Genomic DNA, 17,105 nt, shown 5'->3' with positions numbered 1-17,105 from the left:
TGGGAATTGTGAAGATGAAGAGTTTGGCCAGGTCATATTTTTGGTGGCCATCCCTGGACAAAGAAATCGAGGACATGGGTAAGAAGTGCGAGATGTGCATGCAGCAGCGACCGGAGCGAAGCGATCCAATTTCCCTGTGGCGTTTAACCACGCCCCCTGTGATCGAGTCCACGTTGATCATTTTTCGTTTCGTGGTGCTGAGTTGCTGGTGATGGTGGATAGCCACAGCAAGTGGATCGAGGTGTTTCCATTACGCACGCTGACTTCGAAGGAAACAGTGGAGAAGATCTCCGAATTCATCGGCAGATTCGGTTCCATCGGTACACTGGTGTCCGACAACGGGACTGCATTTTCTTCGGAAGAGTTTCAAGATTTTTGTTCATCCCGGGGAATCAAGCATTTGCGGACAGCACCCTACAGCCCTTGTTCCAATGGTGCTGCAGAGAACGCAGTCAAAACAGCCAAGAACGCGATGAAGAAGCTATCATCGGATCCGGCGTTCCAACGAAAGTCGGTATCGTTGCATTTGAGCGCATATCTGGAGATGTATCGCGCCACCAAGCACGCGACAACCGGTGAAAGTCCCTTCAAGTTGATGTTCGGAAGAGAGATGAGAATCCGTTTCGACAAGCTGAAGGTAAATCACGAAAAACGACAACGCGAGAAGATTGAAGAACACCACCTCAAACAGAAGAGAACGGTATTCCAGATTGGTGAGACAGTCTATGCAAGAGATTACCGAAATCCGAAGAAGCCGCTATGGGTACGAGCAAAGATCGTCAAGAAGATTGGAGCTGTCCTATACGAGTGCGTTTCGGACGATCTAGGAATTATCAAGCGCAGGAGCCATCAGTTGTTGAAATACCCTTTCGATGACTATGACGACGAAGCAAGACAACCCACAGGCGCAGGTGCGTAACCGAATGATGCATCTAGTGAAGAGACGGAATACGGCTCGTTGGGCGAGTCAGACACGGAAGAGCGGGCCAGACAGCAACCACCACCGGCCGGGTCGTACGTAACTAGGTACAATCGAGTTGTGCTGCCACAACGTCGCTTGGGGGAAGAGTAGTTGTGGCGTATTGCATCTGGAGCGGCGACTAGCGTATTTGCGACGTGTTGCGTTCAACGCGACGACTCGATCTGCGGCGTCCAATCGTCGGTGCTACGCAACCGACCAAACAATCATCAGAGTAACTGTAGATGAAAATTACTTTGTAATAATTAGTTTAAGTTCTGATTCCAATAAAGATTGACCATATCTAACAATCACAATGGGATCTGAATTGCGCAGCACATCCAGCCTTTACTGTGCCGAAGTCCTTATTGATTTCCTCTTAAATTCTCCTTGAGTACCTTAACACACTTCTCACACCTCCTGGATCCCCCTCTTTCAAGTTCTTCTGCAATCCCTGCAAACTCCCTTGGCCGCATGTCATTGACTCAGATTCAGCATGATAAGAGAATTGATCTCATTGATTTTGTAGTGTATCACGGGATGTCCAATAATTTGAACTCTAAAAAAATCTCTACATGCTCCATGGACCTGTAGGATGTTACACCGCATCATTAATTTCGCTTGTTGATCTTCAGGTCTTTACTCTCGGAAGTTCTTGGAGGTCCTAGAATATCTTTGAAAACTCTTTCTCAACAGATCCATGGAAACCCCTATTTAATCTTTCCTAACCCCACATACATTGCCACCAGTCACATATCCCTCCCCTTCACTCCCCACATCCCTACAGGCTTCATTCTCAGTTTCCGTAAAATTTGGATGATCTGTCTCACTATTTGTTGAAAATGAATAGAAAAACATAAGACCTCCTCAATGACTTAGTAGATACTTTTCTGGGGGCAATGAAGGTTGTCGAAACTTATGATAAGCTTGGATTGAATGATCCGTGGAAAGTAGCGAAAACTGATTGCTTTCCAGAATAAATAGTGATCCTGTCACTATGTGGAATATCTGCGTGTCCAATACAAGTTCGATCTTCAAAATTGATTCAAATTTTCACAAAATTGACCATAACTCAGGGAAGAAAAAAAAGTGCATTCCAAAAATTTCAGCGATCAAAGCTTAGAAAATTACATTTTCAAAAATGTTTTTTTGAAAATTTTCTACGGGTTCGGGCATAGGCATAGAAAAGCCGGAAATTCTTTACAAATTTTCTCAACTGTGGAAGTTTTTTTTGGAAAACTTTTACCGGTTCACATTTTTTTTTTATTTAAAAGAATTTGTTTCTACGATGCTTCCTTCTCGAATTATTTTTCAAAGTAAATAATGTCAGGGGAAAACAAAAAAAAAACATCTGAGTTTTCCGAAAAAAAGGCGGCCCTGAATTTTTCTCAATTGTTTTTTTTTTTCATGTATCCCTGCCCTGTCTGTGGAAAAAGTTTCTTGAAAACCTGGGACCTTCGGCCCAATTTGTACGATAATAAAAACAATTCCCATTTACCAAAACCTAGACAAGGGCCTGTCCATAAACTACGTAGCTACTTAGAGGGGGAGGGTGGGTTGTGGCCAAAGTATACGTTTCATACAAATTTCGATAATTTTATATGATCAAATGTCTACGAGGGTTTATCGACAAAGGTTTTTGGAGGTTTTTTTTGTATGCAAAACGTTGAGAAGATATAAAGCCTGCTGTGTAAGTAGAGGTAAAAACATTAAATGAGGGGCTTAGATGAAAATGGGTGCAATTGACGATTTTGTCGATTTTGAGCTGACCATATTGAAGAGCTCTTCAGATTTCAAGATTTTAGGAACTTTTTAAGAACATTTTTACGATGAATGGAAAAATTGCAATAAATCGGAGAAAATTGGTTTCATTTTGAAACCCCATACATTTAGTGTGGGATAAAAAGTTGGTGAAATACTTTAAACCTCATTTACTCGAAGGTGGGTTTTTGTCACTTACAACCCATTGCTTCTAACCACCTTAAATATCATACGGACCTTCACTACATAGAAAGAAATTCTGAAAATTACACGTGACGTAAATATTAGAACGTTTAAAATTCCACTTCATTTCATTGAATTTTACATAAAAGAATGTCTTGCACACAACGTTGTAAACAAGCTCGATGCTGCAGACAACCTTTAATTTTACAATCCGATGGAGAATTGTGTTGAAAGCGATGGAGGTCATTTTGTTACAGCGAACTCGATGTAACAATTCTTAACTGTGTACTTACTGGCTAAAATACCAGGCATAAATTGTATATTTAGAGAAAGTTACAGAGTAGGAAGATAAGGTTGGACCAGTGATTGAATCCAGGGCATTCACTATATGAATGAGACTACTAAACCCGTCTTCTAATTGAAACTTGAACGTAAATTTGGTAGGTATAATTTTCATTGAAATCCTGTGAAACTGGATTATAGTTATAGACTTGCCCAAGAAAATCTAGAAGTCTTGGTAGAGACGAAACAGCCAAGGGCTGAAAGTCTTTTAAATAAAGACAAATCAATCAATCAATAGAAGTCTTGGTGTATTGATAATATGAAAATATATTTAAGTGCCATCATCATATTAACATTAATTACGTAATACAATTTGTCATTGGAATAGTTGAATTCAAGAAGCACATTGTTATCAAGTAATCCAAGAATTCACAACTGTTCAAATCATTGTTTTCCAATTCCTCCCAATTGACCTACAAAGCCGCTTCAAGCATTGCGCACTTCAATCCTCCGGTCACGATTGATTATTTCTCTTTCCCCCCAATCAAAATCATCCCACAAAAGACGCACGTTCGAAAAACAATGGAAAACTCCGAGGACTCTACCAAGCTAATTGTCAATGCTCCTCCGGGCAGCCATGAAGTATTGTGGTGCGTACTGGACTGGACTGGAGCTTTGCCTGGAGGCTATTCGCATCATGGCTTGCAAATTTAATTACAGAAAATAATAGAAAATGAATTGCATTATATTGGCTCTGTTTCTTCCCAGAGGATGGATGGATAGATGCTCGCTTCGCACAGCAGTACATAGTGCTCTCATTAAGTGTGCTGTGGCTTGATGTTCGGTTTGTACCGAGAACTCTTCGGGGGATTTGTGGAAAAATGAAAGGAAAAATACTGCAAGTGAACCATATTTGCTAAATTAAAAATTTTCCATGACAGTGTTGTGTGGGTCTGAGTAACACATTTTGAGTCAATTTATCTTTATTCTTAGGTACATTTTAATGAAATTAAACTTTTTGGGTATTTTGAAGGCTGGTTAGTTTTAAGAAAGACGAAATAAAATGAGAAAGGGTTTTGATTCTCCTGCAGATAATGTTTGCAATCAATAATGTTTGAAGTAAACTTCAATAACAAAAAAGATACCGTCGTCAATTGGGAAACTTTCTCCAAAGCCCTCAGAAAAGCATATTCATCAACACAATTTGATTCCATCTCTTATCAATTCTACTTATCCAACTGCTCACATAAAGCTCCCTGCTTTCGTCATCGCGCGCCATAACTGCCATTATTATCGTCGCCGCCCATTTGGGAAAGTGTGTGCTTACCTGAAAGAGAAAACAGAAGAAACCGAAATCCAATTATTTTTATGATGATAAATTAAACGAATTCATCTTCCCGTGGACGACGCGAAGGGGAGATGTGCTCATCATCACTCTCCACTGACTGGCTGCATCTCTGTAGCAGAGCTCCAACAGTATCATTAGATGTGGAAAACAACCACAATCGAGAGTGGCGTTTCGAGCGTGTTTGTGTGTCGGTCTGTGTGCCTAGCAAACTCCAGAAAGTTGCAGAGGAGCTCCGGCCCGATGCAGATGCACTTAAATCAACAAACGGATAAATATTTCTTCGAAATGGGTCATCCAAACAATGACGTCTCCCGTAAGTGCTTCTATACGCTCATAAATATAACTTTTCTTAGTAGCAGATGAATTCATAATGGAACGGGATCCACCTGATGAGCATATTACTGGCTGTATTTGGAGACACTAACATGAATTTAGTTGATTAACAGCACAAAAACTTGATCAAATAGTCCATAAATGTTCAAATAAAAACCTAATAGATGCGTTGCTTGAGTAATTAGTGCACATTGATAACAAATAGAATCAGATTTTGAGATACATATTAGGTAAAATGGAATTATTTCACTTTGAAGTGTAATATGCCGTTGAGCTTTAGAAGTTCCTTTTTTTTCTTTATTTACGACATTTCTATCCCGGGTTAGTTCATTTCGGGACTCACGGTTTTATTTTCCTTCCGAAGAAAGAATTCACATTTTGTGAGTATGTCGGTAGTAAGATTCGATCCCAGAATCTTGGCGTGATAGTCACGGGCTTTAACCACCACACCAGGTCCAGATTAATCTAAAACATCAGTGTTACCATAATCCGAGGTAACATTGATCAGAATTTTCGATCTTTCTTAAATAATTCCATTGTTAAAGCAAATATACACCATTTCACGGTACTACGAACTTCAGTACACTAAGGTATTTTACACGGAGATTACGTAAGGTATTAAAATCGTGTTAATTCGTAAATCCGTGTAAAAAGGTAGGCTGTTGCATAGCGTCTGAAAACAAATAATCCATTGATCGCGCTTGTAAATCGCAAAGCCTGTATTTGTGTGAGTTCTTAGATGACTTGGAATATCTTTGGATATTATTGCTCTACAGAACTATTGACCATGTACCTGTAGGATTTACACTGCATCAGTTCTGTAACAACAATGGATAGATTACCCTAGTAGATCTTGAGGCCTTTGATCGCGAAATTTCTTTTATGAACCTAGACTTGGAAATCAGATCATTACTGAACTATGTTTCATGGACCTGTAGGAGGTTGAACCGTATTAGTAATGAAACATCAATCCATTGATTGCACTTGTAGGTCTTAACTCCTTTACTCGAGTATGTTCTTGGGTTGCCTAGAATATCATTGAAAATAATTGAAATACCGCTCACTTGAATTTGTATAAATCTGTAGGATGTTACACTGCACCATTAATTTCGCTTGTAAATCTTCAGGTCTTTACTCGCGGAAGTTCTTGGAGGTCCTAGAATATCTTTGAAAACTACTTCTCAACAGATCCATGGAAACCCCTATTTAATCTCTCCTAACCCCACATACATTACCATCAGTCACATACCCCCTCCCCCTACACTCCTCACATTCCTTCTGAACCCTTCAGAATTCATTTATTTATTTATTTACATAAAGTCAACAGGTAATACAAATCACCCCAATGACACTTAACTAACATTTACAGACTGCCGTGGTACCTTACATAATTCACGTTTAAAACTACACTTATTTGCCTTGCGTGAAACATTAAAATCAAAAACAAAATAACATTTATTAAACACACGGGACATGCTACGAATCGGTTCGTGTTGACCGTAATTAGTCCTAGCTGAAGAAAGACGTAAAAATGAGTGTGTTCGAAGATTCCGGCGTCGTGCGTTGATGTTCAGCATGCTCAAGAGTGATGGGCAGTCAATATTGCCCTGCAGGAGGTCTCCGACAAAACATGCTTGAGCAACATTTCGCCTTGCAGCGAGAGATTCCAAATGTATAAGTAGGCAACGGCTCTCATAACTTGGTAGGTCGTGCTGATTCCTCCACCTGAGGTGGCGTAAGGCAAAACGAATAAACTTTCGCTGGATACGCTCAATTCGTTGTACGCTGTTATCATAGTAGGGGGCCCAAACAACTGCCGAATATTCCAGGATAGGACGTACGATTGAGCAGTATAGCGATTTCATGCAGTAAACGTCCTTGAACTTCTTGGAAAAGCGGAAGAGGAAGCCGAGCAGCGACGATGCTTTCCCAACGACATAAGCAACATGGTCCTTGAATGTCATTTTGGAGTCAAGGAGAATCCCCAGGTCCTTCACTGTCGATACACGATGTAATTGCACTCCTGCCAAAGCGTAATCGTAGCGGAAGGTTGTTTTCTTGCGGCTAAACGAAATGACAGAGCACTTCGACACATTCAGGGACATTCGGTTAACAGAACACCAAGTAGCAAAGGCTTCTAATTGTTGCTGAAGAAAAACGGCATCACGAGGTTCCCTAATCGTGGAATACAGCTTCAAATCGTCGGCATATGACAGCTTCATGCAGTTGAGGATCGAATTGACATCATTCATATACAGCAAAAACAAAAATGGACCGAGGTGACTGCCTTGCGGTACGCCAGATGATACTGGAAACGGGGAAGAAACATGATCGCCAAGTTTCACCTGCATACTACGACCGATTAAATAGGAACGGAGCCAGATAAGGAAGCTGCTGTTCATTCCCAATTTTTCGTATTTGGCGAGTGCAATTTGGTGGTTCATTTTGTCGAAAGCGGCGGATAGATCTGTGTAGATTGCGTCCACTTGATGCCCACTTTCTATTTGACGTATCAAATACGAAGTGAAACACGTCAAGTTTGTGGTCGTTGATCGTTTGGGCATGAATCCGTGCTGGTCCAGCGAGATATGATGGGAGAAACACTGAACCAACCTTTGAAGAACTATCTTCTCCATGAGCTTAGAGATGACACTCAACGAAGCAATTCCCCGGTAGTTTGAGACAGTCCTCTTGCAGCCTTTTTTAAAAACTGGAAAAACAAATGACTGCTTCCAGCAATCCGGAAAAACGCCAGTAGAGATGGAAAGATTGAACACGCAGGTCAATGGAGTAGCAAGCGAGTCCACACAACGTTTGATGACTATCGGAGGAATACCATCCGGACCGCATCCCGTAGATGATTTCAGCTCTTTACCAGCAGTAATGACCGCATCGTTAGTGATATCAAAACGCAGAGCGGCTGAAGGAAGGCTTGGAACGTTTCGGGTAGCGTCGTCTATGTCCTGCAGGTTAAGCTGTTCATCAACGAACACCCTACTGAATTGGGAGCGGAACAAATCGGCAATTGAGGCGGTAGTATCGGCTTCATGTAATCCATCAGTCATCGTAGAGGGCAATCCAGTTTCCTTCCGCTGATCGTTTACGTGCCGCCAAAAACTCTTAGGGTTCGATTTGAGGTTGTTTTGTAGGCGAACTAGGTGAGCATTGTAGAGGCGATCATTAAGTTGCTTATAAGCCGTGTTCGCTTCTAGATAACATGTTCTAGTAGAATCCGTGCGATATTTGCTGTGACGTCTCAGGGCTGCCTGTTTCACTCTTTTCAGGTTTTTGAGGTCGGCATTTGACCAAGCGGGTTTTGACGGTTCACGTTTAGACTTTTTGGGAACAAACTGGTCAATAGCATATAGCAACACACTAGACAATGTGCTAGCAGCGAGGTTTACGTCCGAATTACTCAAAATTCCGTTCCAATCGACACGAGCAAGGAAACCATCCATTTCGTCGAATTTTGCTCGGCTGAAATCATACGTGATGCTTTCCGAAGTGTCGTGGAAGCAACGATGTGGTTTCTTTTCCAAATTGATCAACAGTGGGAGGTGATGCCTCCCGATTTTAACGAGCGGCGCAGGGGCTTGCGTAACCATACAGTCGACGGTCAGCTCGTTGCTCACAAAGCATAAATCAAGTGACCGATTATTCTCGTTTTCCACACCAACCATCTGTTTGAGCCCTGCAGTACAATATGCATCAAGCAGCTCGCGTGAAGGTTCGCCAAGTGAAGACCGGGAAGAACATGGAAAGAAAGCTCCGCGGGGATCACGCTGCCAGGAAATCGTGCTCATGTTAAAATCGCCGAGGATGACCACGTTATCTCTGGGAGCCATTTGCGATACAACCCAGTTGAGCGAATCGATGTGACTCTCTATCAAAGATATGTCATTCACTCGATCGGGAGGAATGTACACAATGCAAACATAAATTTCTGCGTCGACAGTAGAAATTGCGACCCACAGCTGTTCAACCGACGAGCAATTCGGAGGGTTGATCAATCGGGACCTGAACCCAGAGCGCACCGCCAGTAACACACCGCCCCCGATGCTCTTGTTGCTATTTGACGGCGATCGGTCCTGTCGGTATACGACGAAAGAGTCGTCGAACAGCTGATTAGAGATGGTATCATCGTTCAGCCATGTTTCGGTGAGGGCGTAGACATCGTAGCTCCCGTCACTAAGAGCCAGCTGATACTCAGCGATAGAGCTGTTGATACCACCAACATTTTGGTAATACCAAACGACGTTAGAGGAAGCAGCTGCCACATTAGCATCACGGGGCGAGGACCTACGAATCGAAGAATCTTCAGGACGAGAATTGCTGCTATGGATGTCATACATGCCTTGGTTGGCAGATTGGAAGACCCCATCTCCAGCACTAGACTCAGGGCCGGGACGACTTGGATGGCAGGAACGAGTAGACAGCGGCATGTTATCGTCGACAGCAAAAGGCGCGACTGAGCTAGGTGGATCCGGGGCTTCCGTACTGCTTAGTGTCGTGCGTCCCGGGTCAAGTGGCGGTATGCTTGAGAAATAGTGCGTCGGCGAAGTGATGTGCGTTGGACACGACGATGACTTTCTACGAGCGATAATGCCCGCCGAAGAATACAAACTGGAAACGGAATGGCGATCAGGTACGGAGAGGTTTGCGTATTGAAGGTACTTGCCTGTGGAAGGAGGTTGGAGGACCTCGACTGCAGACTCAACAACAGGACCACGACGGCTTCGATGTTCGCTGGCAGCAGAAGGCAGGACTGAGTCGAGCTGCAGCGGGTCCCCCATAGTGCTTTCTAACAGGCGTCGTGGTGTCCTTGGTCCATCACGCTGGATTCCTCCATGGCAGAGAAACCGCTGGTTGAAGGGTTGGCTACTCTCGCATCGGTTCGAATCGGTGTCGGTTGTGGTTTCCAAAAATTTTCATTCGTTCGTGTGTCCTGGAACTCGCGAAAAACAATTCCTCTCGGCCAGGTTGAAGAAGACAAAGCTTTCTGCTTGACATTCTCGCACAGCCCAACTTTAAATGAGATGAACGATAAAGTGCTCACGTCACGGCCTTTAGCTACGAGGCGGACAACATCGACGTCATCCGTACCCAATCGACGAGACGCCAAAGCTTTCACTTGTTCCGTAGTCACATCGCGGGAAATGCGGGAGAGATAGAGCCAGAATTTTTGACTGGGTGGTCTTACAGCAAAATTATCGAAAGACGGTGACAGAGAATCTGACGTTCCGGGCAAGGCGGCTGGCGGCTGCGGTCTATCAGACTTTCCAAACAGTCGACGGCGTCTAGTAGAGATGACAGCCGAAGCGGAAAACTTCGATGATCTAGGGGTCATAGAGCTGGAATTGATGAGCTTCGAAAAATTCGAATTTATTTCGTTTTTCAATTCCATCAATATCTCCTGCTTCAAGCTTGCGACGATTTCATTGTGAGCAGTAAGCACACTCTTTTGACCCGATTCATAAGCCACGCGAACAGAATCTCTCATACGGATGTCATTCATTAGAATTGAGCACGCCTTGCACATCCAAAACACCTGGTCATTTGTCATCACCTCAGTGAAAGCAGGCGAGTCGATGCTGCAGCAAGCAGGATGAAACTTTTCTTTGCAAAAACCACGGCATGTAACATGCGCGTCGGTGATTTCTGTGGCACAAGAGTTGCAGATCGAAGGCATACTTAATTGCGCGCAGCGGTGGTGAATTCACTTTGAGATTCGCCTGCGGGTATGCAGTAGTGGAGGTCGACGAGTCGTATGCAAGAAATTCTTACGCAAGCGGCGGTACGGTCGTATAGGGCGAGGGGCGTTGAGGTAGCAGAACGGGATAATGTTGTTGTACCGGAGAAATGTTTAGTGCTGTGATATGGGCACTATTGATAATAAATCAATTGACACTCACTGTAACACGCGACTAAACACATTAACAAATACGAAACAAAGGTGCACAATAATTTGGGACAAAGGCAACAAATCGAAAAACGAATTAAAAAACCGCGACGGTGAGATTGCAACAAGCCAATATGACAGTGATGCCATACTCCATTTCCGCTAAAATTGCTACATCTGTTCCACTTCTTGCTGAAACTGAGTAGGAATACAAAGAACATATCGATATCTGAATAAGACCTACTCTATGACTGAGTAGACGTTCCGTTTTTTTCGGGTGCAATGAAGCTTCTGGCTTGGACCCAACAATTCATGGAAAGTAGCCAAAGCTGATTGCATTTCTGAAAAATAGTGATCCTGGCTACGACTCGGGATCACCGAATATGCAGCATGCCAGCGTGTCCAATTCAAGTTCGAGCTTCGATGTTTGGCTATGTCTGTTCATCATTCAAACAGGAAAACCACCGTGAACGAAATGCGGCAACGATTTGAAGTGACAAAGCTGCGAAGTCTTGTTGAGAAGTTTTCAAGGGAATCCCAGTCAACCAGTGATCGTATAAGATGTTGCATAAGATGATCTACCGTGTGCAGCATAGTTATCCCATGTTCCAAGCCAGCAAACTGAGAAAAAACGCGTTTTAGGTTTCAGCATTGTTTCCTTCCCTACGGACAAGTGTAATAAAAACTCAAAGTGAACCCACCAGCATAGTGTTAGAATCGATATTTATCACTGAAGTATGAACAAAAAGTTTCATAAACATTCAATTTACTTTGATTTTTTAAAGAAAAACTCTGGTGGGACTGTTATACCGATAAATCTAGCAAATTTTTGGATTTTCTCGGCATGAGCTGTCCATGTTGTAATTTTCATCATAAGCTGTCCCATGTCGAGTTTTGCAGCATAAGCTGTCCAATGTTGAATTTTACAAATGAAATCATGATTTCCGAAAAATATTCAGGATTTCCTCAAAGGGTCTCGGATAGCTTTTTATGCGTTTAAAGCCTGTATCCGCAATAATCGGGACACAGAAATACAGCTGTAACTCTGCAATAGATACATTGAAATTGCTCAAATTTTGTCTAATAATATGTTAAGATGTGTTCATTTCACCTACAAAATTTCATGTGAATCGGTGCAGTACTTTTTGTTGTAGCAAAGAAAGAGTAGACTGTGCGCCATTGAATTTTGTACAGCCCCTAGTTTTGCTTGTCAGCGCTTTTGAACTTTTGAATTTGGCAAAGGAAATGGCTGAAATTTTGAACACAAACCTCTCAATCTTCATTTGTTGCATAGGCAAAATTTCAAAAAAATCGATGCACTATCAACAATTTTATAGTCGAAACATGTATTGGGACTGAACGTGATTTTAGTCCCTCAGACAGCAATTAGTCAGCACCCTCTATTGTTTTGATTGAACTATTGAAAGTACAACATCAATAATCATGAAATAATGCAGGCTTTGGCCAGTAATAAACCCGTTTCCCACATCAGAGTCTACTTGGTTTATGAACAGGCCATTACCTCCTGGCCAGTGGGACCAAATGGTTCAGGAAAAAGTTATACCTGAATGTGGGCTCGTGTACGTGTATAGAAGAGAATCTCCGTGAGCGACGAACTAGTACGAAGAGCGCTAGTACGTTCAGCATCACGAGTATTCGGAAGACCCACGATGAAGTTAGCTCTCTACTGGACGTCGGGTAGAGTAGTGAACCCGAAGTCAATTTTGATGGTGGCTCCTCAGAGGAACCCTATGACATCATCCATTTTCACAGGTGCGAAGATATTACGCTCTGAGACGAGACTCGTGAACAGAAAAAGAAGAAATGTCGTATGTTAAAGCTTCACTGCAGCTGTCACGAAATGACCAGTTATTTCCTTTTAGTTTTGTGATCTAAATCGAGGGATATATTGTTTTTCGAGATTAATTTTGGTGACAAAATTAACCCGAAGTCGTGATTTCCTCTGTTCCACTGTCAAACCTACAATCGAAAACCAAGTATTTCCAATAATTACTGTGTTTGGTAACCTGGTTTGATCTTAGAGAGTCTCGTCTCGGACTAAAATATCCCCGCACCCGTGAACTTGGATGGTTCCTCTCTGGAGCCACCAGACTTTAGTAATACAAAGTTTCATCCTCACATGAATTTCAACGTGAGTAGAATCCTATCGCAACTCATGGGGTCTCCAGTTAGCTTAGCGGCTTCGCGGTCAAATCTATATATCGCCAATCCAGAGACGGCGGGTTCGATTCCCGTTCCGGTCGGGAAAATTTTCTCAACTCCCTGGGCATAGGTATCATTGTACTTGCCACACAATATACAAATTCATGCAATGGCAGGCAAAGGAAGCCCTTCAATTAATAACTGTGGAAGTGCTCAAAGAACACTAAGTGAGGCAGGTCAAGTTCCAGTGGGAACGTAGAGCCATAAAGAAGATGAAGAAGTCATGTGAAAAAAATGGCATAATGGTGAAAAAGAAGACTATCTTCGCAAGTCTCTTCTCAGCTTACGAAGGGTCTCCTCTCTGTGCAGATAATTCAGTCGATGGGCAAATGGTGCCAATGGTCCCAAAAACCGGAGTGTAAACAACTTAGGATCGTGTCCAGCCGAAATATAGGCCTATGCGCCGATGGATAACCGGGTAGCTTACTCGTATTCGGGAGCAGTACCAATTTCCGCAGCTTCCATCGATCGGAGTTCGATACACTTCGGCAAAGTAGCTTGAAACATGTACGGGTTTTTATTGGATTGCTGTTTCCAAAACCATGTTGGAGATGCCATTTTTTCCTGGCACTTTGTTGGCTATAAGACTTCCCGCTACCGAGGTGAGCTTCTGATTGGAAATTTGGGTTTCGTCCATATCAGCGACTACCACCTCATATGGCACAGAAGACCAAACCGTTACGTTGGCTCGTGCTACGAGAACAGTCCATCTATAATGGCTTTCGAGCTTTCTGGGCACCGCTCGAGTGAAATCGTCGGGCATTTTATCCTTATTATAGCCACTCTGTAGGCACCTCCCCATGGATTTCCTGTATACGCTACCTTGCTGAGCTTGATGCCTCTTTCGGGGGCCGCTCTCACTGCCCTAAATACAGGTTTATGTAATTCCCTTTCTTCATTAGTGTGGACTCTTTGCATCCTCCTTGCTCGAAGACAGTTCCGACGGAGTTCGGCGATGCTTTTATTCTACAGTAGACTGGACGGTGGACTTCCGTGGCTGTATCTTCCTCGGCATAGTTGCATCGCAGGCTCGAACCAGAGCCGAAACCAATTATTCAAGACTCAGGTTAAACAGGTTGCGCTCATACTAAAGCGCTTTTGCGAATACCTCCTTAGGCAGGAACAAATCTCATTTTCTTCTTTTGTCACTTTGCTCGTTGGCTCGTCAAGGGGGGGGATAATAAATAATAAATGAATTTGATGAAAAATTACCCAAACAATAAGGCAAAATCGTAAAACTTATCTGATTTGTTAAGAAATTTTCTCGACAACTTTAATTTCAGTTCAAAATTTTTAAATTTTTGAATAATTTATTTGTGCCCACCTCAAAATGTCGAGGGGGGGGGGGGGTGACATTATAGAAAATCGAAATTTGTGTCAGTCTTATCGATAAGTTTAGTCCTCCACTTCCGCTCTTTGGAAATATTCGTCCGTGCCTCCATCTGTACCCGCTCTTCTTGACAGCATCGAATCGCTTAGTGATCGCTAAGCGTATAATATTCGCGGACTCCCGGACGCCTTCCCTTCGATAGGTGCATGTGGATCTTTTTTTGGCTTGAACTAAGTTCAATCTAGATACCACATCTGGATATTCACCAACCTTCCAAATGTCCGCGTTTCCAGTTTCATCCACTATCCAGTTACTATTTCCGGATGGGATGCGATACTCAACCGAGATGACTGCTACCAGTGAAGTAGCGCCCCTCATTTTCGCAGTTGCACTTTGGTAGCTTCTTACACTCTTGTGCTCTGTGGCCATCCTCTCCACATCTGATGCACAGTTACGATTTATTTGGACTTTGGCCAAATTCTAAACTCGTAGCATCTGAAGCAGCTACGTAGCCTGCAGCTACGAACATCGATGACTCGCTTTGAAGAGTCCGTCACAATAGCATGCTGGCGCTCAGCCATTTTCCCGAGTGATCCATACCACTTCCTTTGTCCTCGAAAGGAAAGCAGGGTTGACACCCTGCCTGCTTTCAACTGCACAGCAAGTATTAAGAACTAATACCGCGTGCATAACGATTTGACCTTCTGCTGTGACTTCGGTTGTTCACAATCACCACCTCAGTTTTGAGGTAAGCCCGCTCCAGCTTCCTGAATCTCATCCACGCCTCCACAACCTTGATCGAGGGGGCAGCAGTTAACTTCACTTCTTCGATCGATTCACCGTAGACTTCCAGCCGACAATCTCCACCCCTACCAGGAACTCTAACCTCAAAACTTCGTCATACATGACATTCCACCGGACCCAGGATGGAACCTTGTGGGACTCCTGAGGTTATGTGGAAGCACTTCCGACCCACCTCTGTGTCGTAAACTACTGCTCGATTCTGGAAGTAACTTCCAAAAATCTACAGCTACTCGGGTATCTCAAGACGCAGGAGCACCTTCCCCGCCGTGTAGATCAAGCATATTGGCCTATGCTATGCTGACGGGTCTCCGGGTGGTTTCCCCGGCTTTGGCAATAGAACCAAACCCTGCCACTTCCAAATTTCTGGGAAAACTTCCTCGTCTAGGCATTTCTGCATAGCAGACCTGAACATCTCAGAAGCCTCTGCAATAGCTACTTTTAAGGCCAGGTTCGGGACTCCGTCCGGACCTGGGGCCTTACCTACGCTAAGGGACCTTATCCCCGCAAGTTCCACATCGGTGACTCTCTCCTCATCGCCAGCCCCAGTCCCCGGCTGTCCTACGAAAGGAGGCCAAGGACTAGGATCATGACGCGAAAAAAGCCTCTCTATGATCCCATTCAACATTTCTGGGGACTGCTCTGTAGGAGCTATTCCCGTCTTGACAATTACGATCCTGTAGACATTACTCCACGGATCGTAATGGCACTCTGACAGAGACCCTCGAAGCAGGCTCGCCCTTATCTTGGATGTGTGTATGTGTGTGTTTTTATGACTATGTACTATTGTTCAAACTAGGTTACTCACTTTTAAGGCACTTCCTGATGACCTTAACCCGGGAGCGGTCGCGTCGTGTACTGAGTACACACACCATAAAAAATGCACGCATGTGATACACAGCGTGAGCGCGGCGTCGCTGCAGCTAGTTAAAGACGCGACTGCTCGAGGGTTAACGCTTTTAGCACGAATGATTGATGAAGATCCCAGTCAACACATGATCGTATATGATGTTGATTATGATGCAAAAGTGGAGGCGATATACGCACACTTGTACGTACGCACAAGCATGTACGCATATGGCCTCCACTTTTGCATCCTATGCAACATCATATAAGACTTTGTGTTAGCTGGGATGTCCTGAGTCAAAAAGTGATGGCTAGAAAATTCCAGATCCTTCAAAAGCATGACCAGATCAGATCAAAAAGACGGCAAAATCGAGGGTTGACAAAATCGCGAGAAAGGCACCACCATCACTAGATCGATGGTGAAAAGTATTTGACTTTACCTTCCATTACAAATCAGTGAGATATAACCAAGAATTGGTGATGGTGATTAAGACAATTGGTTTAAAGAGCCATCATAATGCTCACGACCAAGCTTCAAAAATCCGGCGAACCTCATCATTACCGGACCGCGTCGCTTCATCGCCGTCAGCTGTTTTCTAGTTCGCATAGGTAAATACGCACGTTTCTGTATTCATGCATCGGACCGGCTAATTACACACCCGCCGCGCACAGAATCATAGCGAGTTTGCACATCCACTGGCACTGGTAAGGCATATGCTGGTTGGTGCTGGATTGGTGCTTCATAGTTTAGCGAGAGCTGCGCCACCACGGATCTTCACCGCTTCTCCTGAAGTTGAAGAGCTTTGGTAGGGCGGCGACGGCGGTTGGATTCAAGAGCCGGCAATGTACGGCTAGGCCGAAGCAGTAGACACAGACCAGACCGGGCGGCGGCCTTGAAGCTAACAACTACACTACTAGAGGCGCATACATTGTTCTCGTCCGGATTTCTGTGTTGCCTAATGGCATCTCTAATAGTACGTTTAATGGTCTCTAAAATGGTCTTGAGAGAGCCCGAACGTCAGTTAGTCGGTTAGTGCTTTGGTGGATGTCTAGTTTTTTTTTGTTTTACGGTTTTTGCTACGAGGGTTGAGAGTGGTAAAAGAAATCGCAGCAAAATGCGTGGTCAAGTTAGACCGACCTA

General features: G+C 43.7%; 2 protein-coding genes across 6 annotated transcripts in view; one reads left to right on the top strand and one right to left on the bottom strand.

Moving 5' to 3' along the window:
• Positions 1-17,105, bottom strand: part of LOC115258752 (neurogenic protein mastermind) — a 564,992-nt gene that overhangs the window by 481,131 nt on the left and 66,756 nt on the right. The gene's annotated exons all lie outside the window — the stretch shown is intronic.
• On the top strand, positions 212-919 carry LOC115258811 (uncharacterized protein K02A2.6-like). The gene has a single exon (XM_062847890.1). It carries the CDS (start codon positions 212-214, stop codon positions 917-919), a length of 708 nt encoding a protein of 235 aa, XP_062703874.1.

Source organism: Aedes albopictus, chromosome 2 (genome assembly GCF_035046485.1).
Source record: "Aedes albopictus strain Foshan chromosome 2, AalbF5, whole genome shotgun sequence".
Classification (NCBI taxonomy): Eukaryota; Metazoa; Arthropoda; class Insecta; order Diptera; family Culicidae; genus Aedes; species Aedes albopictus.
The sequence above is the reverse complement of the archived record's forward strand: the minus strand, read 5'-3'. Positions and strand labels throughout refer to the sequence as shown.

Bases quoted from the DNA above. Each gene is read 5' to 3' on its own strand.
- LOC115258811 (XM_062847890.1), top strand. From the start codon at position 212: ATGGTGGATAGCCACAGCAAGTGGATCGAGGTGTTTCCATTACGCACG.